At 41.1% G+C, this 27,910-nt stretch overlaps 1 protein-coding gene across 7 annotated transcripts in view; it reads left to right on the top strand.

The window, feature by feature from the left end:
- RERE (arginine-glutamic acid dipeptide repeats) overlaps positions 1–27,910 on the top strand; it is a 392,160-nt gene that overhangs the window by 229,991 nt on the left and 134,259 nt on the right. For 6 of the 7 annotated variants that reach the window (XM_070404007.1, XM_070404013.1, XM_070404012.1 and 3 more), the window contains 3 exons: positions 1,032–1,137; positions 2,412–2,508; positions 15,171–15,275. In XM_070404007.1, coding sequence (XP_070260108.1) covers positions 1,032–1,137; positions 2,412–2,508; positions 15,171–15,275 — 308 coding nt within the window. Of the gene's footprint in view, positions 1–1,031; positions 1,138–2,411; positions 2,509–15,170; positions 15,276–23,476; positions 23,650–27,910 lie in introns of those variants that run through there. The other variant, XM_070404014.1, reaches the window with a different exon arrangement.

The following is a 27,910-nucleotide window of genomic DNA, read 5'->3' as shown; positions in this document are numbered from 1 at the left end:
ATAAACATGAGGCATTTCTCACATTGAAGCGCTCACTCATTTCTGACCCGCTGACTTGTGATGACAAGGAAGAAGCTGCTAAGAAGAGTGATATTGCATTCACCTTGGGAAGTGTCTTAAGGCCCTCACTGGTTGGGAAGCTATTTGATGAGGCCACAGAAGCCTAGTGATCTGGCGTGCTGAGATGTTTCCCAGCCGGTGGCACAGATGATGTACCTCATGGTGTAGCCTTCAAATGGAAGGGCAGCGTTTGATACTGTGTTCTTTGAATGCACTAGGAACAAAGTTAACTTTTATAGCTAACAAAGTTACGTGTTTTACAAACATGTATGGGACCCTGATCGTCATAGAACTCTCATTATTCACAAATACTTATATACAAGGTGTTCAATTCTCTGCTAATTCAAAGATAAATAAGCCAGGGTGCCAAGGACTCTCAGCACCTTCGTCACTACTCGTAGCTTGCTGTGTTAGTCTGCCATGTAGCAATAACTGCAAATTAAGTGGCAGGAAAGTGGAGGGAGAATGTAACTCAGTCTGGGTGATTAGCGAACCCTGGAGAGATGACTGTGCCAGGCCTTGTTGGGTAAGTTCTTTGTAACGTATTGCCCTTAATGGCTTCACAGTGTTTATAAATATTTATAAATAACACAGTTAATAAATATTTAAAATGGTCAAAAATTAAGATAGGAGCATGCATTCATGTAGAACTATGTAGTCAATGCCAAATAAAAATATATAACATTGAATAAGTTAAACTGGGGATATTTATAAATTCAAGTTTGCTCTCCTTTGTTTCCCTTTAATGAGCAACTTTGAGGGATCAGATCAGAGGGGGTGCTGTGGCTGTAATTTAGAAAAAATAAAATCTGACCTCGTTATTGACTTACGTATTTTTGTGGTCCTGGTGGAATTTGTGTGTTTCCCTCTCTGCCTGTCCATCTATTTCCAGGGACTGTGTTCATGGGTATGGTATGCAGCTGTGGGCACCTGAAACCCTGTTCCTAATGCTGTTAGATTTTCCTTTTCAGAGTAAGAGGGACCACCTACTCATGAACGTCAAATGGTACTACCGTCAGTCTGAAGTTCCAGATTCTGTGTATCAGCATTTGGTTCAGGATCGACACAATGAAAATGGTAAATATGCCCTTCATAGCTTTGGACAAAGTTTGTTCTGAAAACATTTATTAAATGGAGATCACTACTATGAACATTTTTTCTAAAATAGCTTCTTATCAATAGGACGTTAGTGGAATACTCACTTTCTGCTGAGTTCTTTCGTTATTTTTGCCTTTAAAAGGAAAGAACCTGAGCATGTGCTATGACGTCTTCCTTGTAAACTCAGATAGAGATAGGTCTTTTTTGGAAACGACAGTAACTTCTTTTTCTTGCCTAATGATGAACTAATAATGCTTATAACCTACAGGATTGTATTTTATTTCTTTCCTCTTTTTCAACAGAGTCTGTATCATTGAAGTTCTCTGTATTCAGGGTTTGAACTTCAGTTTCAAAGCAAAGCTTTCCTGAATGTTTTGGAATTCAGCTTGCATCTTGACTTTCAGAACAATAGGAAGGTTGTTCAAGCATCTTTTTTTCTTCCCCTGGCACTGTAGTGTCTGCCTAATAACTCCATTTACACATAAGATGTGAACATGAAATGTATATTACATTTGTTCAGATGTATAATAGCTCCCTTTCATTGATTTTTTTTGAGAGGTGCTAGACCTCATGATAGCTGATTCACATTTGTTTCCCATTAATTATATGTCGCTCCCCACTTCCAGATGAGGAAAATGAGGCTTAGAGATCCTGAGGAAGTTGCCAAGGCCAGCTCTGTCCTTGATGTCTGTGCCCTTCACTCTTCACACTGCTTTTGGTGATAGGTTTTAATTCGACCAACCATCATCAAAAATAGTTTTGAAGAATGATAAAATGATATTCTTTCACATCTTACTACTTATTTTCTCCTTTGAAGCTATAAAAATTTTTGTTAATGCAGTTAAATTATGGTTTGTTATTAAAAAGAATAACTTAGTTATTCTTTTCAATGGAAACTCTTGATTTCACTTCATCCTGGACTATTTAGCAATAAAAAATAATTTAGTAGTTTACAAATTGCTAAAATGCAATAGTTGTTTTCTTCCCTTTAAAAAAAATTTGTGCTTATTGCATTTCAGCAAACTGTGGGAACTTTAGTAAAAGGTATAAAACACACCCAGCAGAATATTTGTTTTTGTTATTTCTGCTCTACATTATTCCTCTTCTCTGTTTTGTTTTGCTGACCAGGCCTGGTTATTTATTGTGCTTTCTTTAGTGGGAGGTGACCCTGAAAGAAAAATTTTATAAAATTTTCCTAATTGTTTTGGGACACTCAGTTTTAATGTCCTCTTAATGAATTGATTTTTTGACAGACTCTGGAAGAGAACTTGTTATTACAGACCCAGTTATCAAGAACCGAGAGCTCTTCATTTCTGATTATGTGGACACCTACCACGCTGCTGCCCTCAGGTAAGTGCAGAGGTGTGGTCTCCATGAAGGAGAAGTCATGGAGTGTGGGAGGCTAAGCTGTCCTGGTCTCTCTTGAGAATCGTGCTGATAATCAGATGACTCCTGTGGTCTCTGGCCAACATTCCAGTGTTAACTCTGTGTATTATTGGGGTTTGGGAGGTTGCCTGTATTTTCACTAATTTATTGGGGGGTATAGGGAGGGGACTCTTTTTTTCCCCTATTTCATGTTTTTATACCCTCTCTAAAGTTTTTTTAAAAATCTGTATTTCCTTGAAAATTATTATCCTGGTATTGGTCACTAAAGTATTTAGGGTGAAGTGTTTCGATGATCTGCAGGTTAGTTCCTAAAGATTCAGTCACTGTTCTGCCTAGGACAGGTGAAGAAATGGAAGAAGCAAAGATGACAGCATGTAATTAATTGAGCATGTGATTATTAATCTAGGCAAAGTTTGTAGGAGTTTCATTGACCTATTCTTTTAGTTTTCTGTATGTATGAAAATTTTTCTACTAAAAAGCTCGGATAGGGAGAATATATTGAAGACTTTATTCTGAGGCAGAAGGTAACATTGCAGGTAACTCTTATGTCTGATAATTACGCCAAAAAGTGACCATTAGCCCCTGCTTTGCGCCACCTGGTATTTTGTTTCTTCTGTCCCTTTCAAGAAAAGGATACACGTATATTCTGGCATATTTTGTTTATAAGTGGAGGACTTTGGGCTTCTTAAGTGGTAGAAGCAGTAAAGCAAGTAATAACTTTCCCCACTGGAAATGGTAAAGTGATTTGATGGACGAACTACTTTGTTGTTAAAAAATATAGTTGTTTATTTTCCCCCAAAAATGCCATTGGGATATGCTGGCTTTTAGCTTATCTGCAATGAGATACAATAATTTCTCTATTATGTTGCTCAGATGGTATTCAGTAAAACCATCTGGAGTTTCTTGTGCAAAGCTACATAGCTAAAGCCAATTATTTCAAGGCAAATTAGCAAAACTTTTAATATAGGGCAGGTTTTGGCAAACTTTTGGGGCAGATAATCTTTCATATGGTCTCTGTTACAACCACTCAGCTCAGCCATTGTAGCACAAAGCCTCAGGCAGCGTGGATGAGTGGCTGTGCTCCAGTAACACTTGTTTGTGGACACAAATCTGAATTTAATTTAATTTCCACATGTCAGGAGGTGTATTACTCTTCTTTTGACTTCTTTTTTTGCCATTAAAAAATGTAAAAGCCATTCATAGCGCATGGGTTCTACAGAAGCAGGCGTTGGGCCAGATTTGGCCTGTGGGCCATAGTTTGCCAAACCCTGCTGCAGGGAAGAAGTGTGCGTGGTTAGAGTTGGCTTCCTATGGGACTTCCCGTGGTGTTTTGTAAACTTCTTCCAAAAGACCCACAAGCTTTTTGTGACGGTGGCTTATGGATCTTAAGCTTGCATGCTGAACAAGAAAGTTAATGGAAAGTTGGATAGATGGATGGAACCATTACATTGTTAGCTAAGACAAGTAGCTTGATCCTGGGATTATTTCTTATCCTGCTTTGCATGCTTTTCCCTCCTTTTCCCATCTTGTTTCATTGGTTGAGATAAATGATTGCAAGCAATTTAGAGTTAAATTCAAGTTAAAGGAGTAAAAATATGAGATATATATGTAACTCTGGTTTTTCAACGTTTTCACGTAATTGCTTAAAATGACTACATTTGAATATTTATCAGAAGTTATTAAGATTTGTAGAGTCTTTATTTTTCATTTTTAAATCCTTACCTGAGGATTTATTTGCCATGTAATTTATTTTTCCCTTAAGATAATGTTTTATTGATGGTCAAAGGATCTAGAGCAAGGATGTCAAACTCACAGGCCGCCTGCGGCCCACAACAAATATTTTTGCGGCCCAGCCCAGCCAATATAACGGCATGTAAGAAACATTTTAATAAAAATTTCATAACTTAATTTTTACAATATCCTGTTATACATAATTATTAATAATGAACTACAACGTTCGCTAATGATTGATTACTATAATGGTGTTGCATTCATTTCCCTTACGCGCAGGCGCACCATTTCTCTCCACTAATACCAGCAGCAAATATTTTAGCAGCTGATTACCACATCATTAGTCTTGTACTGACTCGTTTGGTGTGCGCAACAAGAAATATTTCGCTTTCGGAGAACAAGAAAATAGGTTTATTTGCATTATGCTTATTAATTTGTGCAGTTATTCAGTGTCTGGTAAGTTAATGTTCAAGAGAAAATATTAATTTTTATTAAAACGTTCTATTGTATGTCAACAATTGCTCACTTATTTCAGCCTTTTGTATTCAGCATGCCTCTATCAAAATAAACCTACGTTTCTATGAAAATTGAAGCTTTTGTTTTTTTTCGGCCCACATAAACTTAAACCTTGTTTATTTGGCCTGTGTTAACCTTTGAGTTTGACATGCTTGATCTAGAGCAGTGATGCGAACCTCTTGAGCTCGGTGTGTCAGCATTTTGAAAAACCCTAACTTAACTCTGGTGCGGTGTCACATATAGAAATTTTTTTATATTTGCAACCATAGTAAAACAAAGATTTATATTTTTGATATTTATTTTATATATTTAAATGCCATTTAACAAAAATCAACCAAAAAAATGAGTTCGCGTGTCAGAGGTTCGCCATCACTGATCTAGAGTGATAGCTTTGTGATTGGGCTGTGAACTGTGAGCTGGGCAGCGCACTTGTAACAATGAATTCTCCCATACTGGTTGTGGCGAGCAGCATGGGAGGGCATACACGTTTCATCAGCTTGAGGGCTCTTTTCCAACATTTTTTTGTTGCTGTTAATCCTCACCTCAGGATATTTTTTTAAAATATATTTTATTGATTTTTTTATAGAGAGGAAGGGAAACAGATAGAGAGTTAGAAACATTGATGAGAGAGAAACATTGATCAGTTGCCTCCCGCACACCTCCCACTGGAGATGTGCCCGAAACCAAGGTACATGCCCTTGACCAGAATCGAACCCGGGACCCTTCAGCCTGCAGGCCGATGCTCTATCCACTGAGCCAAACCAGTCAGGGCACCCCAGGATATTTTTCCATTGATTTTTAGAGAGAGTGGAAGGGAGGGAGAAAGACACAGAGAGAGAAACGATGTGAGAGAGACACATCCATTGGCTGCCTCCCTCACGTGCCCAGGGCCGGGATCGAGCGTGCAACCGAGGTACCTGACCTTGACTGGTATCAAATTCGTGACCCTTCAGTCCGTAGTTGATGCTCTATGCACTGAGCCAAACTGGCTAGGACTCTTTTCCAACTTTCTGATTATCTGCTTCCAATTTCAGGTGATTGTTAGGGGAAAAAAACATCCTAAGGTAGATCAGGTTACAAGCTATCACCTTACTAGGAATTCAAATTATAGGAATACTAGAGACCCAGTGCACGAAAATCATGCATGAGTAGGGTCCCTAGGCCTGGCCGGCGATCAGGGCCGATCAGGGCCGATCAGGGCCTTCCGGCTGCTGGCTGAGGCCTTCCTTCGTTCTGTGCCGCCCCCTGGTGGTCAGCACACATCATAACGAGCGACCGAACTCCGGGTCCCCTGGTCGAACTCCCGAGGGGACACTTTGCATATTAGCCTTTTATATATATAGATATTTTAGAGTATATTTTCTGGAAGCCTGGGACCAAGAAACCCTAAACTAGCTGTTTAGGACTTCGGATCTTCTTTTCATCCCAAATTAGTCTATCTCCGTATTATGTTATGGTCACCCAGGATTATCCTATATAATAAAGGCTAATATGCAAATTGTCCCCTTGGGAGTTCGACTTACCAGGAGTTCAACTGCTCGTTGTGACGTGCGCTGACCACCAGGGGGCAGCACGGAATGAAGGAAGGCCCTGGCCAGCAGCTGGGGAAGGAAGACCCCTGATCGCCGGCCAGGCCTAGGGACCCTACCCGTGCACGAATTTCATGCACCTGGTCTCTAGTAAATATATAATGATTGAAGTAGGTTAATTACATCTTTGTATAATTCCCCAACCATCCCATAGCGTTTACAAAGTTCCTTTAGCTCCTGCAAGTTCTTACCTAAGGTGTTTCATGATCCCTCCGAGGTCTTAGTTTTGCAGTTTAAGATTCATTTCCTATTTTTAATCTGTTGTTTTTATACGTGAAGTAACGTCAACCCACAGCCTTTTTATTGTTTTGTCTATACATGCTTAGTGCTTCATTAGATACCATAACTTGTCAGTCATTTTTTTTACTTATCCATTCATCATATCACATGTAATTGAGCCACCAGTAGGGGAAAGATTCTGGATGTACTGAGGATACCTAACTCTGCCCTTGAATACCTCATGGTCTTTTAAAAATTCTTTTATTTGGAGCTACTTGTAGACACACAGAAAACTTGTAAGAACTGAGTTTTCATATGTCCCTCCCCCAATCTTCCTCAGTGTTTACATCTTACATAACGATAGTACAGTTATCAGAACCAGGAAATTCACATTAGCCCAATACCGTTTACCTAAAGACCCTATTTGATTTTTGCTAATGTTTTACTTCATTCAGGCTCAGGCTGCTATAACAAAATACCGTAGACTGGAGGCTGGAAGTCCGAGATTGGGGGGGCCAGCATTTTGAGTTCTGGTGAGGGCCCTTTTCTGGTTTGTACACTGCCGACTTCCTGCATCCTCACATGGCTGGGAGCAGAGAGGGGAAGCAAGCTTCCAGGCCAGCACCACAAGACCCATTTTATCCTTCCTCTTTCCTTCGTAACTTCTTCCTTCAGCAGCGAAGAACACGTTCTTATTGTTTAGAATATATATTTACTTATTTTTATTCAGTTCTGGAATACACACAACTTAGTTTCCAAATTTATAACCCAGGTCTCTGTGAAAAACACATTTACTGACTAAATTTTTGTCTTTAGTCTTATCTATAATAATAAAAGCATAATATGCTAATTAGACCAGACAGCCAAACAACCTTCTGGACGAAGCTGGGGCTGTGAAGGCCGAGGCAAGCTGCCACGGCTGCGAGGGCTGAGCCTCGTGCATGAATTTCGTGCGCCGGGCCTCTAGTAGTATATAAGCATGATACTGTTTTCCAAAGTTGCTTACATATGTAGATTTTGTTCTTACACACCTTCCTAAAGGTGGTTGTGCTATTCGTTTGTAATATGGTTAAATTCATTTGTTAGACTTGGCATTCTGTTGGTTCCTTCTGGTTGATTTGGACTGTTTGTTTATTTTTTGGGTATGCAAAGGTTTGTGGACTATTGCTGTGGTTGGTACTAAGGGCCAGAGCTGTACAAAGTTATGGCCTCCACCCCTGCTGTCATGATCTGAGTTCCCACTGCTTTCTCACCCACCTACTGTAGGTAACTGATTCCTTTACTTCTTATTTTTATTGTGTTTTCTCTTCACAAATGAGCAAATACATGTCCATCTTACCTAATAATAGACAAACATGTAAATTGACCATCCCTCCACTACACTCACCAGCCAATCAGGAGAGTATGCAAATTAACCCAACAAAGATGGCGGTTAATTTGCATACGTAGGCACGAAGTGGCAGAGCGAAGGCTGAAGCTCCGTGCCGGAGCAGAGAAGGTCTGGGTCCCGGGTGCGGAGGAAAACCGGTGCCAGCAGCCAACGGGCCTCTAGTTTTATTATAATCTCTTCTTTCTTATCTGAAGGGTAGCATACTATAGATGCTCTACTTTGCTTTTTTCACTTAGTGTCATGTTCTGGAAATTGCTCCATATCAGTGCACAGAGAACTTCCTCATTCTTTTTTGACAGCTCCATAGTACTCCATTGTGTGAATGTACCATAGTTTATTCAACTGTGCTTTCCTATATGGGCATTTCAGTTTCCAGGGTGTTCCAATCATAAGTGATACTGTGGTGAATATGCTGGGTTAAAAGGTTCATGTATGTGTGATTTCCCTCCAGAAAACATATGCCAGTTTGCATTTTCTCCAACAATGTATGAGACTTTCTGTTTTCCCAACAGAATGTGTTGTCTTTTTTTTTTTTAAGTATGCCAGTCTGATAGGTGAGAAATCGTATCTCAATGTTGTTTTACTTTTTTTTTGCTAACAGTGAGTTTGAGCATTTTTTTCATATGTCTGAAGGATAATTTTGCCTCTTTTTTGAGAGTGAATCATCTGTTTATGTCTTTTCTACTTGTCTTTTTCTTTTTGTCTCTCGTGTTTTAAAACTTTTTCATATATCTGTTGTATGTTGCAGATATTTTCTCACACTTCTGTCACTTTTATGCGTTTTTTAAATTATGCAGAGGCTATTTTTATCTAGTCACATTTATCAGTCTTTTATTTCCTCAGGATTTTGAGTCATAGTTAGAAAGCCTTTCCCTACACCAAATTTAAAGAGGAATTCTACCCCGTTGTCCCAGCACCATTGACTTAAGAAGTCTGTCTTTACCTCTGCAGCTTGAGATGCCACCTTTGTCATAGATTCTTTTCCATAAGTATTCTGGACTTGCCATTGTATTTCCTTCTGTCTCTCTATGTGCCAGCATCACAGTCTTTGAATTATAGAGGCTTTAAACTATGTTTTATTGTCTGATAGAGCTGGAGTCTCCCCCCACCCCTTTTCAGGTGTTTGTTTTCCCATGTGAACTTTAGTATTAACTGTTTCAGTCCATAAAGCCAAGAGTTGGCATTTGTATTAGGATTGCATTGAATGTACAGGCAGGCTGTGGGGAAATGCCATGAGGGTTTTCCAGCCCGAGAGCAGGGGTTTTTCCCATTTGTTTACGTTTCCTGTTACCTTTCAGGAGTGTCTGAGGAGTGTTCCTCAGAGACATTTCCCCATTCTTGTTACATTTATTCCTACGCATTTAAACTCATAGGCAAATATTGCTCTGTAGACCCTAGCAATAGAGAAGACACATTCTTCTATGTACCTTGGTGTGTTCTTAAAAAATAATCATATATTAGGTCACAAAAAAACTCTCCAGTTAAAATGGAATAATAATAAAGTTTACAAATAAAAACAAAGAACAGAAAGGTCCTTTCATCTGGAAATTTAAAAGGTCCTCTTATTAACAACTCCTGGCATAAGGGGAAACACAAATTTAAAATAATACAAATACTATAAACCGGAATGTATGGCATGCATTTAAAGCAATGATTAGAGAAAAACTAGAGAAACACATTGATATGAATAAAAAATAAAATTAAATGAATTCAATTTCCAGCTTAAAATGATAAAAAGAACAACAAATAAATAAAAAGAATGCACTGCTCTTTGCTAAATATATATAGAAGAAATACTTAAGACAATTATATTTAGAAAGTGGGGAAGCACAAGGACTTGAGTGGAAGCAGTGTTGTATATTGTTATACTTAGGGCAACCACTGAGAAAACTATATAGAGTGATATACTAAAACACTGTAAATAAATCAAGATGGAATCTTGAAAAATGTTCAGATAACCCGTAGGAAGGCAAGAGAGGCAGAAGAACTAGAAACAGAAGAGGCTTAAAATAATCCTATGCCTGTCATTAATCAAATGGCTTGTAATAGACAACACACTATTTCAAAATCTTTCCCCCCTTTATTTTCAGGTAAAAGTGAAATACCTGTAAGCAAACGCGCTCCTATAAACATTCTGTCATCCTCACAGTTTCTCTGAGGTTTGCCTATGCTTGGGGATAGATGAAGACTTTCCCAGGTTTGGGTAGTTTTAAGGGAATGAATTTCTGGGCCACAGTTTCCATTTGTATCCTCTCCTTGCATAAGACGGTTCTTTTCTCTCTCCCTCATCCCCTTCAGATGGCCACCTCCCACTGGCCAGAGGGCTCTTCAAATGCTGCACTTCCCAGCTGTGACTGGGCACCACACCAAAGGGCTACCCAAGCAGGTCTTTTTCAGGAAGCCCGTGTTACTCACTGATCAGTGAAAGACCTTAGGACACGGGCGTTCCTGCCTTGAGCCACGTTTCTGTTAACAGTGAAGGTTCACTTTAGAAATAGGGTGGCAGGACTTTAGGGGACTCCAAAACCAGCTGTTTCAACACGGGGGGAGTGATGGCGATTTTCTCTGACCAGTCTCTCCTCCTGCATTCCACAAACACGGTCAGATGATGCACTGCTTTTGATAGAGAGCACAGTGAGAAAGGGACTCTGGAAACAAAAGAAAGGGTGCTTAAAATGTACACAGACATGCATTTTTACATGTAAGCACTACTCTTCAGCAAGAGGTGCGGTGAAAATGCAGGTGGGCAAGAGAGGGGTCACAATCGGGAGTATATGAAACACAGTTCATTCTTGTTAATTAATTACATTATTGTTTTCCATACTAACAGCTGTCAACCTACTTTTTTACAGTTGCCCCACTCTGTTTCAGAATGGGTGCCACCCAGTCAGAGCCAGCCATGGTGGCCTTACCTGCTCCTGTCAACCCTGTCTTCAGCTCTGCTCTGTACTCAGGGCTCAGTGCAGGAGGGCTCTTTAGCGGGCAAATGTAGCAACTTTAAACAGCCACAGCTGCATGCTAATGACTGTCATTGTTTTATTTTCCCCTAATACTTTAAAAATATACAGTAAAATGCAGATTTTAAGTTTACATTTTCATAAATTTGTTTGACCCTAAGCAAGGCATGGCCCACCATGTGAGAAAGTTCCCTTAGCTACTTTCCACTCAAAACTTCCCACCCAGAAGCCAACAGCTATACAGTTTCTCTTACCATAAATTATTTTTGCCTGCTCCACAACTTCATATAAGTGGAATCATGCTGTATGTACTTTTTTGTGTGTCTGGCTTCTTTTTTTAATATAGTTTTATTTGTTTCAGAAAGGAAGGGAGCGGGAGAGATGGAAACATCAGTGATGAGAGAGAATCATTGGTTGGCTGCCTCCTGTACACCCCCCACTGGGGATTGAGCCTGCAACCCCTGGCATGTGCCCTTGACCGGAATTGAACTCAGGACCCTTCAGTCCTCAGGCCGATGCTCTATCCACTGAGCCAAACCAGTTAGGGCATGGTTGGCTTCTTTTGCTTAATATTTAATTTTTGAGAATTTTCCATGTTGTGCTATGTATCAGTAGTGCTTTCTTTTGTATTGTTGTGTAGTATTTCATTATACAAATACACAAGGATTTGTTTACCCATTTCCTTGCTGGTGGGCATTGGGGCTATTTCTAGGCTAGTATGAATAGAGCTGCTATGAACAAAAACAAAAAAGCGCAAAGACAGAAGTAATAACAATAAAAGCAGAAGTTAATGAGAAAAATACTAGATCCAAGTCATCACATTCTTTAAAAAACTCTAATATCTCATTAAAAATACATAATGACCAACTGGAATTTATTTCAGGAATGCGGAGTAGGTTACTATTGAGACTGTTAGTAGCATTTATCATGTTAATAAAGCTAAGGGAAGAAATGGATCTCTAAAGGCTAAGATTATGGTATGATCATTTCTAAAGCTAGTATCATATTTAATGGAACACCCAAAAAACATTTCCACTGGGATCAGGAAGCAGGCAAGGATGCCTCCTATTTCCACTACTTTCCACGTGGTATTAGAGGTATAGTACAATTAGAGGCTTAAAAAACGGTAAAGAAGTAAAATTATGTTTATTTACAAATCAGATAGCATATCTGGAAAATCTCAGAGAATCAATGATTAAATGATATCAAATACTAAAGAATTCAGTCAATTAACAGGCTATTCATATAATTAAATGGGAAGCAAATAGAGGACATATAAGTAATGGTAGATTAAAGTCCTGTTTATTACAGCTTCATAGTCATCTATCAGATGATATCCTTCTATTTCTACTGCTTTTGTCCTTCCCTAAGCCAGTTGGGTTGCCCTCCCTGGGGAACATTGGCCTTCTCTTGCGATAGTTGTGATTGTCTCCATGTCTGTAGGTGCTGTTGGGTAGAGGCCAGGAATGCTGCCTACGACAGGATAGCTCCTGACAATAAAATGTCAGCAGAGCTGAGACTGAGAAACCCTGGCTTAAACATATTTGATTTCTAATGCCTATGTTTAGAATTGTGGGGTGGTAGTGTTTTTATATTTCTAGTTAATACGTTAATTACTCAAGTTTAAGGGTTACCTTAAATTTGAGAAATAACAAAGAATAATAAAAAAATTACTTTCCTTTAGTAATGGACAATGATGGTGAAAATAGCTTATTTTACATAGCACTGAGCAGTAGATGTCTTCATAGACTTCTTATTTGATCTTAATGCTGTTATGATTGGTGCAGTAGGTCCTTTTATCCCTGTTTAACTGGCGAAGGAACTTACCTGTTTCTTCTTGGCTTCAGGGACTAAATCACTTCAGATAGGAGGGCAGTAAGGTGCAGAGTGAGTGCATTCTTCATCTGTAAAAGTGATCTTACCCACTTTCCTTAATTCCAGCTAAACACTGGACGTGTGGTCCTGGGCCTGAAGAGTTGATGCTTAGTCTGTATTGTCTTGTATCTTGTTGTAGCTGCGAATTTGTGCTTCTAATAGAACTTTCTGCAATGATAGAAATGTATAAATATGTGCTGTTTAGTGTGGTGGCCATTAGTCACATGTAGCTATTTAAATACACACACACACACACACACACACACACACACACACACTAGAGGCCCAGTGCATGAATCGTGTGTGGGGGGAGGGACCACGGGAGGTTGGCTGGCCTGGGGGGAGGGACTGCAGGAGGTTGGCCACCAGCCCCAAGGAGGGAGCCAGCCCTTGGCCCCCCTGGGAAAGGGATGGGTGCATCTGCTGCCACCCATCCCTGGTTCCCCATCCCAGCCCAGGACCAAAGGCCGGATCCATGAACAGATGCCGGATGCCAATGCCAACGCCACCATCGGCGCCCCACCACCGTGCGGTTCTCCTCCTTCCCTCGCTGCCATGCTGCCACTGCGGCGGGCGGGCGACCCCCGGGGAAGGGGGAGGATGGGAGTGAGATAAACCCTCGTGTCCAGGGCTGACTTTCAGTAGATCGCAGTGAGGGTGCTGCTCTGCTACGTATGAAACCCCGACCCAGAAGCAGGTCTCTAGGAATGGTTTAGCACCAGGGGCCAATGGGGGCCGGCCAGCTGGGGGGAGGGGCCGCGGGAGGTTGGCTGTGGGAGTGCACTGACCACCAGGGAGCAGCTCCTGTGTTGAGTGTCTTTTCCCTGGTGGTCAGTGCGCATCATAGCGACTGGTCTTTTCAGTCATTCTGGTCATTCGGTCGTAATGGTCGCTTAGGCTTTTATATAGAGAGATATTAATTAAGATTAAATAAAATTTAAAACTAATTTCTTTTCAGTTATACCACCCACATCTCAAGTGCTCAATAGCCCTGCATTATCTTCTAATAAGTAGTTCCCAAAGGAACTTTAGTAAATCAATAGATTGTTTTATTTCATTTTAAAAATGGAAATTGTCAGAGCCCATCTTAGCTTCTGTCCATTACTGAGGCTTTGGTCACCGTTATTTAAGTCCTGTGGGAAAGGGGGGTATTACTTTTTCATTGGTAGGAAGTGAATGAATGTCCATTCCTATGTGGATATCCCTCAGCCAGTTTCTTCCACTGACACCTTGGCCATTAGCTGGTATGTGTGTTGTTAACGAATAACTCACGGATTCCCCTGGGAGTGGAATGCTGTGGGAGGGAGCGCACGCCATGCTACTGGAAGCATCCTGGCACACTCTTGATGTGCGTTTGGTCCTCCCATTTCACCTACTTTAACCAGAACCTTTAGCTTCCACTTGGTATTAAAGTTACCTTCTGAAACCACTGAGGGAGTTGCAGTTCTTAAAACCTCCCTGCTGGCTAGGATAAACCTCCCTACTTTCTAGCTTCTAGGAAATTATTTCAACATGTATGTGTGTGTGTATGTGCACATGTGTGTGTGTAGTGGGAAGGTGGGCTCTACTGCATGGTATAATGCTGCTGACATTTACATTTGGTGCATGAAACACGGCTTAAGGAGTTGTGCAGTACTGGAGAGTTTTCAGCAATATTGTGGTTTATGTTTTCTTGGTAGATGAACCTGGAAATCTTACTCCTCCTCATCGCAATATTTTTATGGCAATGTGTTTTTCAACTTAAGTCCTTTAATGTTACTTAAAAATTTGGGGAGGTTTTGTTTGTATATTACAATGCATCCATATATTTTAAAAGTTAAAATTGCTCTGTTTTAATTTTCAAGCCAGTTTACTTCTTGTATGTTAAAAGAGAAACATCTATTGAACAGTTCCACATTCTGCCCATCGTAAGGTAGCAGGAGGAAAGGCCGTTTTACTCTGATGATGTAGAAGGGCTTAAGGGGGCCATTTTCGTCAGTTAACTGTGGTTTTAAGTTCCTCCATCATTTCTAGTTTAATAAACTTTCATCACAGTTATGCCCACAACTTATCTTTGTAGTTTAATTTTACCGCGTGACTAAAATGCTGAGGTAAAAGCAATGAAGTTGTAAAGTTGTAAGCTGAAGCAGTCATGAAACAAAAAAATAGATTATATTGGGCATTTTCTTCCCGGGGAACTCCCAGTTGTTGGAATAGATGATTACAGAGTTTGTAGCTACATCTACAGGTTCTTAGAGTAATGTGGATTTAGTTAATACCACCCCCGCCCCCACCCCTCCAATAGTATTTTGGTTTACAAAGCAATTGAGGGTATTACTAATGTATTTTTGTTTGTTTGCTTATTTTCAGAGGGAAGTGTAACATCTCCCATTTTTCTGACATATTTGCTGCTAGAGAGTTTAAAGCCCGAGTGGATTCATTTTTCTACATATTAGGCTATAACCCTGAGACAAGGTAAGTGAGTCACTTGGGCCCACTCATTGAGAACCTCTGCTTTTCTGACTGTGTGTGTGTGTGTGTGTGTACATCTGGGTAAATACTAGTAAGGTTAAAAAAACACACAAACACTCCAAATCCTATAATAAACCTCTTTGGAAGGAGTTATAATGAATGTCTTTGGTGTCTAAAGCAGCTTTAATGTCTTTCTTTCAAAAAAAAGGAAATGTGAGAAAATTTGGATTTAGAGAGGGGAAAAAGACACATGTTTAGTTTATCTGTTTTGAATTTATTATGAATTGGCAGATTATTTATTACCTTAATGTGTATTCTGTCACACCTTCCATGATACCATATTGAAAACACTAGAACCTCATGGGAAGTTCTACAAATGTAAGGATTTAGAAAGAAATAAAAGATACTTGGCTCAAGGAGGTTAGTGGAAGAACCTCATTAAGTGTAATAGCAAGATGGATAATCGTTTTAGGGGAAACCTTTTCCTGGAGGATGCTGAGAAATTATATGTTAAGACAGTCAACCTAGGGTCAATAAAATGTACCATATTTTTTGTTGTGGTTGTAAGAGGCTGTATAAAGCCCTATTAAGGCATATATAGAACAGCTATAGTGGTAATAGTGTAAGGGTCACCTTTTTTGCTTACTGTTTTTCTTTAGAAAACAGTGAATTTTAGCTTTTATTTTCTCTTTTGAAGTTTGCCCTGTTCCAATGACAAAGAAGCTAACCAATGGTAATATTGCAAAAGCATCTTATGTTTTGAAATGTTTATTTTACATTTGCATTTATTGACTGCCTGGTCATTCGTGTCTTCCTGTTGCCCAGAGGAAATGTGGAACAGTTGAACTTGGATTTCTGTCTAGACACAACGGAGTCTGTTATTTTAGTGATGTCATGTTTATGTAACTATTTGGTAAATTGTCATATTGCACAAGCATATGTATTAGTGAATTGACTAAGTCGCTTTTGTGTTTTAAATGTTTAACTTTTAGTTTTATCACAACCAGCCAAATTATGTATAACTCGTTTTGGTTATGCATCTGTTTTTGCTGAAGGCATATTAAAAAGTGGCATATAACGTACCTGTGTCAGCGAGGGACTCACAGCTCCGGGTTCATTTTCCTTGTGTGTCGCTGGCAGTCACTCAGCGTGATCCTTCCCGTTTGTCCTACCGTGTGGGTGAGGTGTGCCAAAGGAGACGGTCTTTGTCTCTCACCTGAAAAAGCAACTCAGAGCCGTGCCTGTGTGGTGCATGCCCGGGCCCTGCTTCTGAGTCACTTCTGTGAGCGCTTTGGCTTCTAGCCACCGTGTGTCCCTGTCCCTCTCGGTGCTGGTGTTCCCCCTGCCCCGCTTGTGCTCGGTCAGTGTGAGTGCTGTGGGAGTGCTGGATGAAGTGATCAGGTGTTTGACTGTGTACTTGTAAGTGAAGCTTGTGGCAGATCTCACACTTCTTCCAGGGTGAGTATGAGAATCTGTAGCAGTGGAGCCAGTATGGCTTCCACTCTGAACTCGGAGTTGGGTGTACAGTTCTTGCGGCTGCTCAGATGATCAAAAGAATGTATGTGATTTAACAGACTGTAGAAACGCTGTTTGTGTTTCTCCACCTGGCCATGCGCAGCCCAATCTTTAGAATGCTCAGGGTGCATATCGCTGCAGAACTTACCTCTGATACCTCTATTTCTGTCTTTGTTTCAAGTTTGTGAGGAATGGGGCTGTATGGTGAGCTGGTTTCTCGGTAGTCCCCACGTGAATGGGTGGGCCTGGCATGTAATGGTGGCTGCATGGTGCTGTGTGCTGACTCAGTGCCCTGAGGCATTTGAAGAGGAAATGTCAAACTGGCACTAATCCTGGTAATGCCTGTATCGGGAAGACCACTGGAAGGTAAAGACTGGCAGTTCTGTGACTGCAAACTCCGATGACTGTTCCTTCCACTTAAATAATGCAGGAACTGTGCTCCGAGTGAGCAGCTGGAACCAGAGTTTAAGATAGAATTATTATATCTCATAACAAATTTTCTGATAGTAGTTAAAAGTTGATTTATGTACTTTTCTGTAATTTATTTAGCATATTAGAAAGCACTGAAAGCTTGGATTATTTTTTTCACGTTTATCACATACATCCATTATAAACCCCAATGTTTGGCTACCTTTTTATTTTTTCCCTAAACTGATTACTATATTTCAGAGTGTTGTGTCTTGCCAAGGACTTGGTTGTCTAGGACTTCTGGTTCTGATGGCATTAGTTTGTTGAACACACGTGTGATAGGGAACAGACCCGCCATTGCCTTTAAAATGTGAGAGATGCAAAGTCTCTTATCTTTAATTCTGAAATCTGAACACTGAAAAAATCGAAAGATTTTTATGCTAAGTTTGATGCTGACGCTCATTTGATGGTCACACTTGACCTGAACTGATATGAAGCTATTTAATTCTTAATTTGTTCACTTTGTGTGGGTTTGCACAACTTGTACAGCAAAGTACTAATGTGGTAGAAGAGTGGTCATTTCTCGGTCACTGTTGGGGTGTTACATAGTATATGGTATATTTACTCTAGTACCTTTCTAAATCCAAAAAGCTCTGGATTCTGAAAATCCTCTGACCCTAAGGATCTTAGCTGAGGGGTGGTGATACTGTATGTTTGTTAACATTGATGTTTAACTAACAAAACTTATTTGGGAAAATAAAACTAGGGGCAGATGTTTTTAGCTTTAGGTAGGACACAAGCTAAAAGGGGCTGACAAATGAGAGAGGCTCGAATCTAATGCTGGCCTAAACTCTGAACCCTTAAGTGGGCTTTGCTTTTGGAGTTGGTTTTGACATTTCTGCACTCGGAGTGTTCACTTTTGCTGTGTGTACAAGATTCACCCCAAATTTACTTATGTAGTCAGCACACTCCGACTCAGGCCACTGAGTTAGGAGGGGAAGGAAGTAATGGTGAGTGGAGTCCCAGAAAGAACGATAGTGGCCATTTGAGAGGAGATGCCTTTATCTTTAAATTATGAAGCATGAACTTCCCAAGGACCAGTTCATTTGTCTCCCCTTGCTAATAAGAGTTCTTTAGGTCCCAGAGTGCATTTAGGGATAGCGAAGGAAACGTATAATTTAAAATGGAGCATTTCGTATGGATGGTCACTGCTGTATTGTCTCTTTCTCTTCCTTTTCCCCCTCTTCCCCAACATTACTGTCTTTCTTATGAAATTATCAGTGGTTTTGGTCTGTAGCATGAAACATCTGATTATATTCTTGGTACTTTGGTTTTCAGTATGAGTCTTCTCTTAGTAATCCGGTGGAAAACAAGTGGAGGGCTCAGATCTGATCTTCTATCTCACCCAGGAGAGAATGTTCTTGATCACCTGCAATCAGCTGTACCCTCTTCACTTTTCTTCTTCCCGGAAGGAGCTGCTGCTTCTTCTGAGGCTTAAGGATTATTATCATTGTATTTAGTAGTGATCTAAAACTGAGGCATTTGCAAGGTCTTGTAAGTTAATCGTTCCCTGACTGACAATGGCAGTAATGTTACTAACAATAGCTAGTTAGTGAGCAGTATGTGCCCGCTCTGCTGTGAGTGTTGTACTTAATTCATTTTACTCCACTTTGTTTTGAAACAGTATCAATCTTATAGGACAGTTGCAAGTATAAAAGACCCTTTCTTCTTTTTTAAAATAAATTTTTATTGATTTTAGAGAGGAAGGGAGAGAGAGATAGAAACATCAGTGATGAGAGAGAATCATTGATTAGCTGCCTCCTGCATGCCCCACACTGGGGATCGAGCCCACAATCCAGGCATGTGCCCTTGACCGAAATTGAACCCTTTAGTTCACAGGGTGATGCTCTACCACTGAGCAAACCAGCTAGAGCCTGACTTTACTTCTGATAAACATAAATTTTCTGCTCACATACAGTTAAGGAAGAATCCATTAGAACAGCATATTCATTCACCTGCTCATCTCCCCTTTATTTAGAAGTGTAAATGCTGCACCTATTATTTGCTAGGGGAGGAGAGAGGGAGGTCAGAGGTAACGTAGACGTACCTGTGGTCAGCAGACATCTGAGAAGACCTTGTGATTGGCCACCGAAGGAAGCAGTAGGACAGGCCATATGCAGGTAGGGTGTGCATATCCCTGCGGACAGGTGACAGGTAAGGAAGTGTGCAGGCAGGCAGTCAGAAGCAGTACGCAGGTATCTGCTGTTCAAGACAGCCAGTGGAGAAAAAAAAGACCCAGGTGATTAGAGGCCCTTCAGTACTGAGTATAGTTCCAAGGTGTCCTTGGTGCAAGACGAGGCGTGGTCAGTGGAAACAGTCCATTTCTGGAACTGGGAGTCTGGTTCAATGTGGTACGTTGCCTTACTGAAATACCAAACCACTAGGTTCCAGGGCTCCTTGATTTTCTCTGAGGAGGAAGACTGAACCCATTTTCTGAGGTTGGACTGAACTTGGAGCTGGATGTTAGTTGATACAATTGGGGATTAGAGCACTCCGAAGCGGGTAGCCAGGCAGGTCAGGCCCCTCGGTGCCACTAGACTGTCCACTCTCCAGACTCCATGAGAACTCCTGGCTGAAGGCGAGTACAAGTATTTTTTGTTTCTTTGATATATTTTTAAATTTTCATTTTGGAATTTTATGTACCTAACTTAAAGAAGGGTTATGAGGTTAGTACACAGAACTCCCATTTATAGTTTCCCCAACTCAACAATTGTTAACATTTTGTAATATTTGCTATTTTATTTTCATTGTATTTTATGTGTTATCTTTTGACCTTTATTACAGATTTGCTTATTATCTCTGTTTTTGCCATATTATTTTCCATATTTGCTTCATTACTATCACTCTAGTATTTTTCTTTCCTGAAACATTTGGAAACGAATATGGACATCAAGCTTCTTTTCCCCTAAATATTTCAATGTATATTTTCCAAGACCAAGGACATTCTCTTACACAACCATCGTATGACTATCAAAATCAGGAAAGGTTACATTGACACAGTAGTGTATGGTCTAATATAGTCCATACTAGAGGCACGGAATTCATACACGGGGGGGTGGGGATGGAGGGGTCCCTCAGCCCGGCCAGCACCCTTTCCTGGACCCCTCGGGGGATGCCCAACTGCCAGTTTAAACGGGCAGTCGGACATCCCTCTCGCAATCCGGGACCGCTGGCTCCTAACTGCCCTCCCCTGCTGGCCTGGTTGCCCCTAACTGACCACCCCTGCCAGCCTGGTCGCCCCTAACCGCCTCTACCTCGGCCCCTGCCACCGTGGCTTTGTCCGGAAGATGTCTGATCTAATTAGCATATTATCTTCTTATTAGTATAGATTGAAATTTTGCCAGTTTTTCAAGTACTGACCTTTATCATAATTTTTCCCTATGATCATGTGTTGGCATTTAGTTGTTGTGTCTCTTTATATCCTTAACCATTCTTTGTTTTCTTAGCCTTTTTGTTTTTCTATGGCATTGACATTGTGGAAGAGTAGAAGCCAGTTTTGTTGAATATTCTTCAGTGGGGGTTTGTCCATGTTTCCTCCTGATTAGATTTAGGTTATGTAATTTTTGCAAAGAAATACTATGTAAGTGATATTGTGCCCTTCTCAGTGCATCAGATGAAGTTTTTGAGGTATAAAATAAGAAAGTTGGGTGGTTCCAATAAAGATGATTTTGATACTTTCCTTGCCCCTAAAGATCTTAAAATCTCTTAAGGAGAGGGGAGGCGCCCAGAAGAAGCTGTGGTGCGTTAAGGTACAGCAGGACAGGCACAAAATTCTCCCAGCTTTCCAAGCTGGTCCTGTAAGGAGGTTCTCGAGAGGGGCTGGTTGGACTTGTGGTCGGGTGGGTGGATTCTCCTCGTGAAAGAGAGTGAAAGAGGAGAGTGACCCTCCGGTGTGCTGCCACCGAGGGGTGACGGGAAGGGGGCCTGTCCAGCTGGGTGTGTAAAGGACAGCTGTGAGTGTAGTGTCAGGAAAGACAGGCAATGAAGAGGATGTTGAAGTAGTCTGGGGTCACTACTGGGGTCCAGTGTTACAGAGGAAAGGCCCTAGGATGTTGGTAACTTGCCCTTAGAGTCACTCAGGGCCTTTGTGGGACCAAAACTACAGTTCATGTATCTTGACTTGTTGTTATGGTGAGGGCGTTGTGCTGTGCTCAAGGAACAGTTCCCATGGTTTTTCAGAATAGTGATGAATTTTTTAAATTATTATCTTCAGTTGAATTTTTCTAGGAAGCATTTTCCATATAAAGGGATATGGTAAATCTTTTAAAAAATGCACATTTGAAGGAAATACTTTGGTGGTCATATTAACCTACTTGACTGCTAGGTTCTAATTTAATTGCTCTTCTTTTTAGAAAGTCTCTTTCTCTAGACTGTTTCTAGTTCTTCCTGGGGCATGTTATCTTATATACCAACTAGAGGGCCCCGTACATGAGGGAGCACAGGGGTTTCCCTCAGCCCGGCCTGCGCCCTTTCATAGTCTGGGACCCCTCGGGGGACATCCATCTGCCGACAGTCGGACATCCCTCTCGCAGTCTGGGACCAACCGCCTGCTCGCTGCTCCTTACCGCTCAGCTTGCTGCTCCTTAGCGCTGCCACGGAGGCGGGAGAGGCTCTCCAGTCTGGTGGTCAGTGCGTGTCATAGCGACTGATCGTTCTGGTCGTTGTGCCATAATGGCCGCTTAGGCTTTTATTATATAGATAGGGGGAATGGTGTTCTAACCTATAGACACTTGCTTCATGTGCTGGGTCAGAAGTAAAACTTTTCAAGTGTACCTGGCATTTCTTGTGTTGTGTCAATTACATTTTTGGCATAATGAGAGTTTTTATTTAATCTCAGTGTCAGAACTTGGTGATTTAGTAGCACGAACATGAGCACCAAGAAATGGAATGGGTTCTGCCTGAACTTTAGGAATCTCGAGGACACAGAGTACTCTTAAGCAGTTTTTAATTTCTTCACACTCCATTACATTTGTAGGAAACAGAATTGGCACTGCTCTTTCCTACCCTATCTCATCCGTTATACATTTTAGGGCATTCATGGTCTCTCTTTTTCTTAAATAATAATTAAGTCATAATATAAAGAATCATCTCTTAGTTTGCAAAAACTCAGACTACATACACATCCAGCCCTCGGGTTCTTATATGGCTGACAGCCCAGTTTGCCTTACTTTGGAGGAGGAGTTTGGGAGAGAGAACATGAATGTGTTTTTAAGGATTTTAACAGAAAATGCCTTGGCTGGCACTGTGGGCAATAGGAATACTTCATAGTGCTCAATACGACTAGGATCGTGTGGCCTTGCTTACGTGGCTTTAGCAATCCTTTCTGATTACCGTTGAATGAATTCAGCTTCCTGGGCAGTGTTCTGAAGAAGTGCCTGAGTTCTGAGGCAGGAGACCGCCACATCTGTGGATGTCGGGTGCTGGTGGCAGGGTGTTCTTCAACCTCTGGATTTGGACCTCCCTGTCCTTACTATTAGAAATACATTCTTTAAGTTAGACATTGCCGACTGGGTGCATATCACTGTAGGAAATGTTTTTATTTATGATTTGGGGAGGTCTTAGACTTCTTATCTAAAGGGGATGAAGCTCTCTGCATAGAATAAGGTGGTTTAGATACTCTGCTCCCTGTACCATCTCCCCACCTGCGTTGTGTTTGTAGCTGTGCAGTACCCAGCACTCCACAGCTTTGCCAGGATTGTTCCTGTGCCCTTTTCCTAAATGTTTTGAAGTTTTCAGAAAGAAATTTGTGGGGTTGCTCCCCTTAAGTAGCTACTGCTATGGTGGTTTATTTTTAAATGTTTTTAAGTGTGCTGCCGTGTTTCTGTTAACTAATCTTGTATAGTTATTCATAGTGTATTTTTTTTATTCTGTTCTTCTTGAAGATCTTGCTATTTAAAACCACCAGTTGTTACTATTTTTTAAAGACAAAACTTGCTGTTGTCTTGACAGAGCAAGGCATTTTTCGGAAGCCTCTCAGTGGCACTGCTCGCTGAGTCCCCGTGTCGGCTGTCTCGGATCCCCTTTCGAAGGCCCCACTTCCCTGCACACTAGCTTGGTCTGCGGGAGAAGCTGCAGAGGCTGTTGGCTGGGCTTTATTTACGGAAACAGCAGGGCTGAGATTGATTGCGTTGAGAGACAGTGTATGGATGAGGGAGGGTCACAGCACATGCTCAGTGCTGTCAGTGTGAGGGGGAAGTTTCTGCGTTCTGCGTGAAGGCTTAGGTCATAGCACACGCTCAGTGAAAGCTCTGTGAGGTCTCTCAGACTGCATGTGCCTCCATTTTGAGTTGTTAGAGTAGAAAAGGGCAGAGTTTTAGCTGTAAGAGAGATCAGGGAGGCAGCTAGACTCACCAGAGCCTCTGTTAGTCATGGATGATCCATTCAGCCCCTGCAGGTAGGCTAATCTTCCTCTGGCCTCACCGAGACAGGGATGGTTTTTGCTGCTCTTTCTCACTTTGAAGATGTTTATGAATCATTTCATCATTCATAGTGCATGTTCCTGAGAGCCTTTAATTCAGCCCCGGTTGGCCACGTAGGTGGTGTTGTGAGGCGTGAAATCAGAGCTAAGGATGGGGTCTACCCGGAGATGCATTAAAGCAAATGGGGAACCTTGTGGGTCCCTCTGTCCCCGTCCTCTTCCCCTTTCTCTCATCTCTTCCTCTGGGTGTAGTTTTAACCGAAGTCTTGCTGGGTGCCCTGTGCTGAGCTCGTTTGCCTTCAAGCACCTGCAGAGCAAACCTGCAGGCTGCTGCGTTACAGCACTGCCTGGGCCAGAGCAGCTCTGTTTGGGTGTTTTAGGAAGGGTGGTAGGTGGGCAGCTATTGGTTGCTTTGAAGGTGGGTGGAACCTGTTTTGATTGAGAGCCTGTTTGCCAGAGCAAATTATAATTCTTGTAATCTTTTTGTGACATCTGAAAATGAAATAGTGCACATGTTTTGACATTTGCAGGGGAAAGTTATGGATTATGGTTGCAACAGTATCACCTTAAAATGGATTTTTTAAATAAATGAAAAGTTATGTCACACCACTTTTTACTGTCAGTGCTTCAAAAGGAAGCAATCCTCTCTTTCTTTTGGAGCTTATGGAAAATTTCTTGGCAATTAAAAAAAACTGTATGCAGTGACATGCGTGTTAGCCGTTGAGGTTCCAGGTATTTTGTTTACTCGTTTTGTTTTAGCAGAGGACGGCACTTGTGTATGTGTATTTTGTTGTGTGACCTGCGAATTCTGTAGAGAGGAGTCAAGAGAGGAGTTGATGCCTATTGAAGTGGAGGCATTGACCAGGCCAGCCTTTGTGCCCACAGCTTGATGGGGATGGACACTCGTCTTTTCTGGACCAAAAATTCTGTTTTTGGTGTGTGTCCCGTTTGCAGATGAGGCTCAGAAAGATGGCTGTCACTGCGGTCAACTTAGGGAGCCTACCTAAGTTGAAGTCTTACCCCAGTAAATACTAAGTAAAGTGTTTAAATTGTATTAGTTGTTCCTCTTTCTTTTGAGAAAGTTGGGGAAAAAACTGAAGTGCCACTTAGTTTTGTGCATTTCTGGGGCTGAAGGGAAGGCAACTATAGATGAATGTGCAACTGAAAAACTCATAGGATGACACAGGGAGAAATTCTTCCTGTAGAGAAAAAGTGACAAGAGGAGGCCCTTGATTTGGATGGACAGTTTTGGGAAAGCTAATAGTTCATTCTAAACACTGAAAATATTGCTGAAGTGTAATCTGGCTCCTAGCAGGTTAAGTTTTAGGATTGCAATTAAGCACATGGATTATGCAGGAGTAATATAGGGTTAGCACATTTATTACTGGTTTTTAATCCCTTTTTTTATTCATGTGAGAGCTGGCTTCCTATTCTGATTTTATTTACTTATTTTCTTCTGTTATTATTATATTTATTTGAACATTGTATTTGGGAGTTTGGAGCAGATACCCGCTTTCCCCCAAACCAGAGAGCGGTGCTTCGGGACTGTGTCTTATTCACTCTTTGTAGAAGCACATTTACTCTTCTAAGTCTACAGTTGTCCTTTCTTGAGAGAAACTGGGCATTGAGTACTTGTTGGTCATTCACATGTGGGATCCTTGCAGGACTAAAGGTTCAGGTTTATTTAGAAAACGCATTACTTGAATTAGGAGAACACTTATGGGGAAACAGTTGTGGAACTGCCTTTCTGTTCTAGGATCTTTCATTCTTCTCAAACTTTTTTATTTTATTTTACATTTAGCAGATAAAATGTGAACAGGAAGCTCTCCTTTTAGCTGAATCAACTCTGGCCAGGTTCTTCCCCCTTGTCTGGCTGGCCTGGTCTGGCCTCATAAAATGTGTATTTGTGGAGCTTGAGTGCAGCTGCCTGTTTAGATGGTGAGGACTTAATAGTTACTCTGGTGATGCAGTGGTTGGCAAACTGCGGCTTGGCAAACCACAGCTCACGAGCCACATGCGGCTCTTTGGCCCCTTGAGTGTGGCTCTTCCACAAAACACCGGCTCTTCCACAAAATACCAACTCCTGCGCATGGGCCACAAAGTTTCAATGGCACTGTACGTGCGCACCCCCACATGGTATTTTGTGGAAGAGCCACACTCAAGGGGCCAAAGAGCCGCATGTGGCTCGCGAGCCGCGGTTTGCTGACCATGGACTATGGGAACGGAACCCTTTGTTAAGAGTCCAATGTCTGTGTTTCAAATCCAGTAAAGTAAGTCACTAGAGCTATATCTTGGGTGATAAGTGTTTGTTCTATATGTTCCTGTCTTGGGAAAAAATGCTTTGGGAATGTTGTTTGCTGGTCAGTCATCTTCTGGTTTGGGGTTTGTGTGCTGGTCTGGTGGTGGTAGAGATGCAGGAACAGCACTTGGAAAGTTACTCTCCTGGTTAGTGAAGTTGTCCAGGGTCTGTGTTGCCTGGACAGTGAAAACATGCTAGTTAGTTTCATTGTACTTCACAGTATCGGAATGAGATAGAAAATAGCACATTTTCTACTGGATGTGGTCATGAATCTCCTCCCAAACTGGTAATCATCTGTATTGAGTAGTTTCTGATAGAGGGGGATACAGGTTCTTAAACATATCTTTAAAGCTAACCTAGTCTCATGATGTATACTCTACTACTTTCGGTCTAAGCTAAAATAGTTTATTCAAATCCATTGGGGTTATTAGACATTATTTCTGTAGTTCAGAATTATTTGATCTATACATTTATTTGTGATCATTTGGTTGATTGTCTTCCCTATTAGATTCTAAGCTTTGGGGCATGGACCATGTCTGTTCTTTAGCCTCAGTTCCCAGGAAAGTGCCTGACAAATGGGCCTCCATCCTAAATATGTTGCATAAATGAGTGGCATCTATGGTAAGAGAACAGCCTAGATTTGGAGTTAGAGGTACAGTTCACATTCCACCTCAGAAATGACATTGGACCAGCTGTGACATTGGATAAATTCCTTCCCTCCTCTGAACCTCAGTTTTCTCATGGGTAATACAGAGATAAATAATAGTTCTTACAGTTGTTATTAAGATTGGATGAAAACTATGAAAGTGTTTGACATATAGTTGCTCAGTGTATTATTGTTATTAATTCAAAGGCCAACTCTACAATCCTTTGTAGGTATGGTTCTCTCAAAAACCTTATTAATGAAAACAATGCTAAGAATTATGTTAGGAATTAATGGTAAGTTAAGTTAGTGACCAATGTGTTTAACCACCATTTACTGATCTCCTTTTTTTCTTATGCTCTTTGGGTGTTTATAGTTTTCTTTACACTTCTTGAATATCTTTGTAGAGAAGTTTTACTTCCATATTTGCATAACATTTGGTGCGTTCAGCATTCAATATTGTTCTTTTCTTACCACTTTCTCTAATTGTGTGTGTGTGTGTGTGTGTGTGTGTGTGTGTGTATTAATGCTTGTGTTGCCACCAGAGGTGCTGAAGGCTATAGTCATATTTTTATAGCATTTTTCAGAGGCTTCCCAGTAGGAACAAAGTGACATTTAGACGTGTATTGTAGAGCTGCTTATTTGGTCCAAAGTCTCTCATTTTCTGGGGACACTCCATTTCTGTTCATTATCAAGTTTAATTTCAATATGCAAAAAATCAGCAACATTTCTGGTTAGGAGATTGGCTTAATCTTCAAATACTGCTGCTTTATAAATTATTTTCAGTAACAGTGGGATTTTAAAAATAAGTTGGTTTTCTAAAGCATCAGATATGTATGTGCGTGCAGCTTTGTGGTGGGCTCTGATCCTTAGCAGCCATTTCCTTCTTTGCTGGCAGTGATGACAGTAAAACTCAGAAGGAACTTGAGGTGGGATGCAGCCATGTGCCATGGCGGCCACTGCATGCTCCTGCGTAATGGCCGAGGCCAGACAAGACATTTAGACAGGGGAGTAGAGTCACTGCAGCACTTGGAAACCAGATTCTTTCTTACATGTTGTTTAACTTTTTTTTATCATGTTTTATGATGTTAAATATTATTGTGTAGATGCCATGTTTACTGCATCTTATTGTCAGCATGGAAATTCTTCCTATTCCTCGGCCAATGCCTAAATTCTTAGCTTGGAATCTGAATGATATCTAGGGGCCCCTATGGAGGGATAGCTGATTCTATGGCCTAGAGTCCCTCAAAAGAGCACCTTCATCTCCTCAAGTCTTGGTTTCTTCTGTTAAGCTG

The sequence above is a fragment of the Myotis yumanensis genome, unplaced genomic scaffold (genome assembly GCF_028538775.1).
Source record: "Myotis yumanensis isolate MYYU_CA2020_CCGP unplaced genomic scaffold, mMyoYum1.0.hap1 SCAF_2, whole genome shotgun sequence".
NCBI classification, from domain to species: domain Eukaryota; kingdom Metazoa; phylum Chordata; class Mammalia; order Chiroptera; family Vespertilionidae; genus Myotis; species Myotis yumanensis.
The sequence above is the reverse complement of the archived record's forward strand: the minus strand, read 5'-3'. Positions and strand labels throughout refer to the sequence as shown.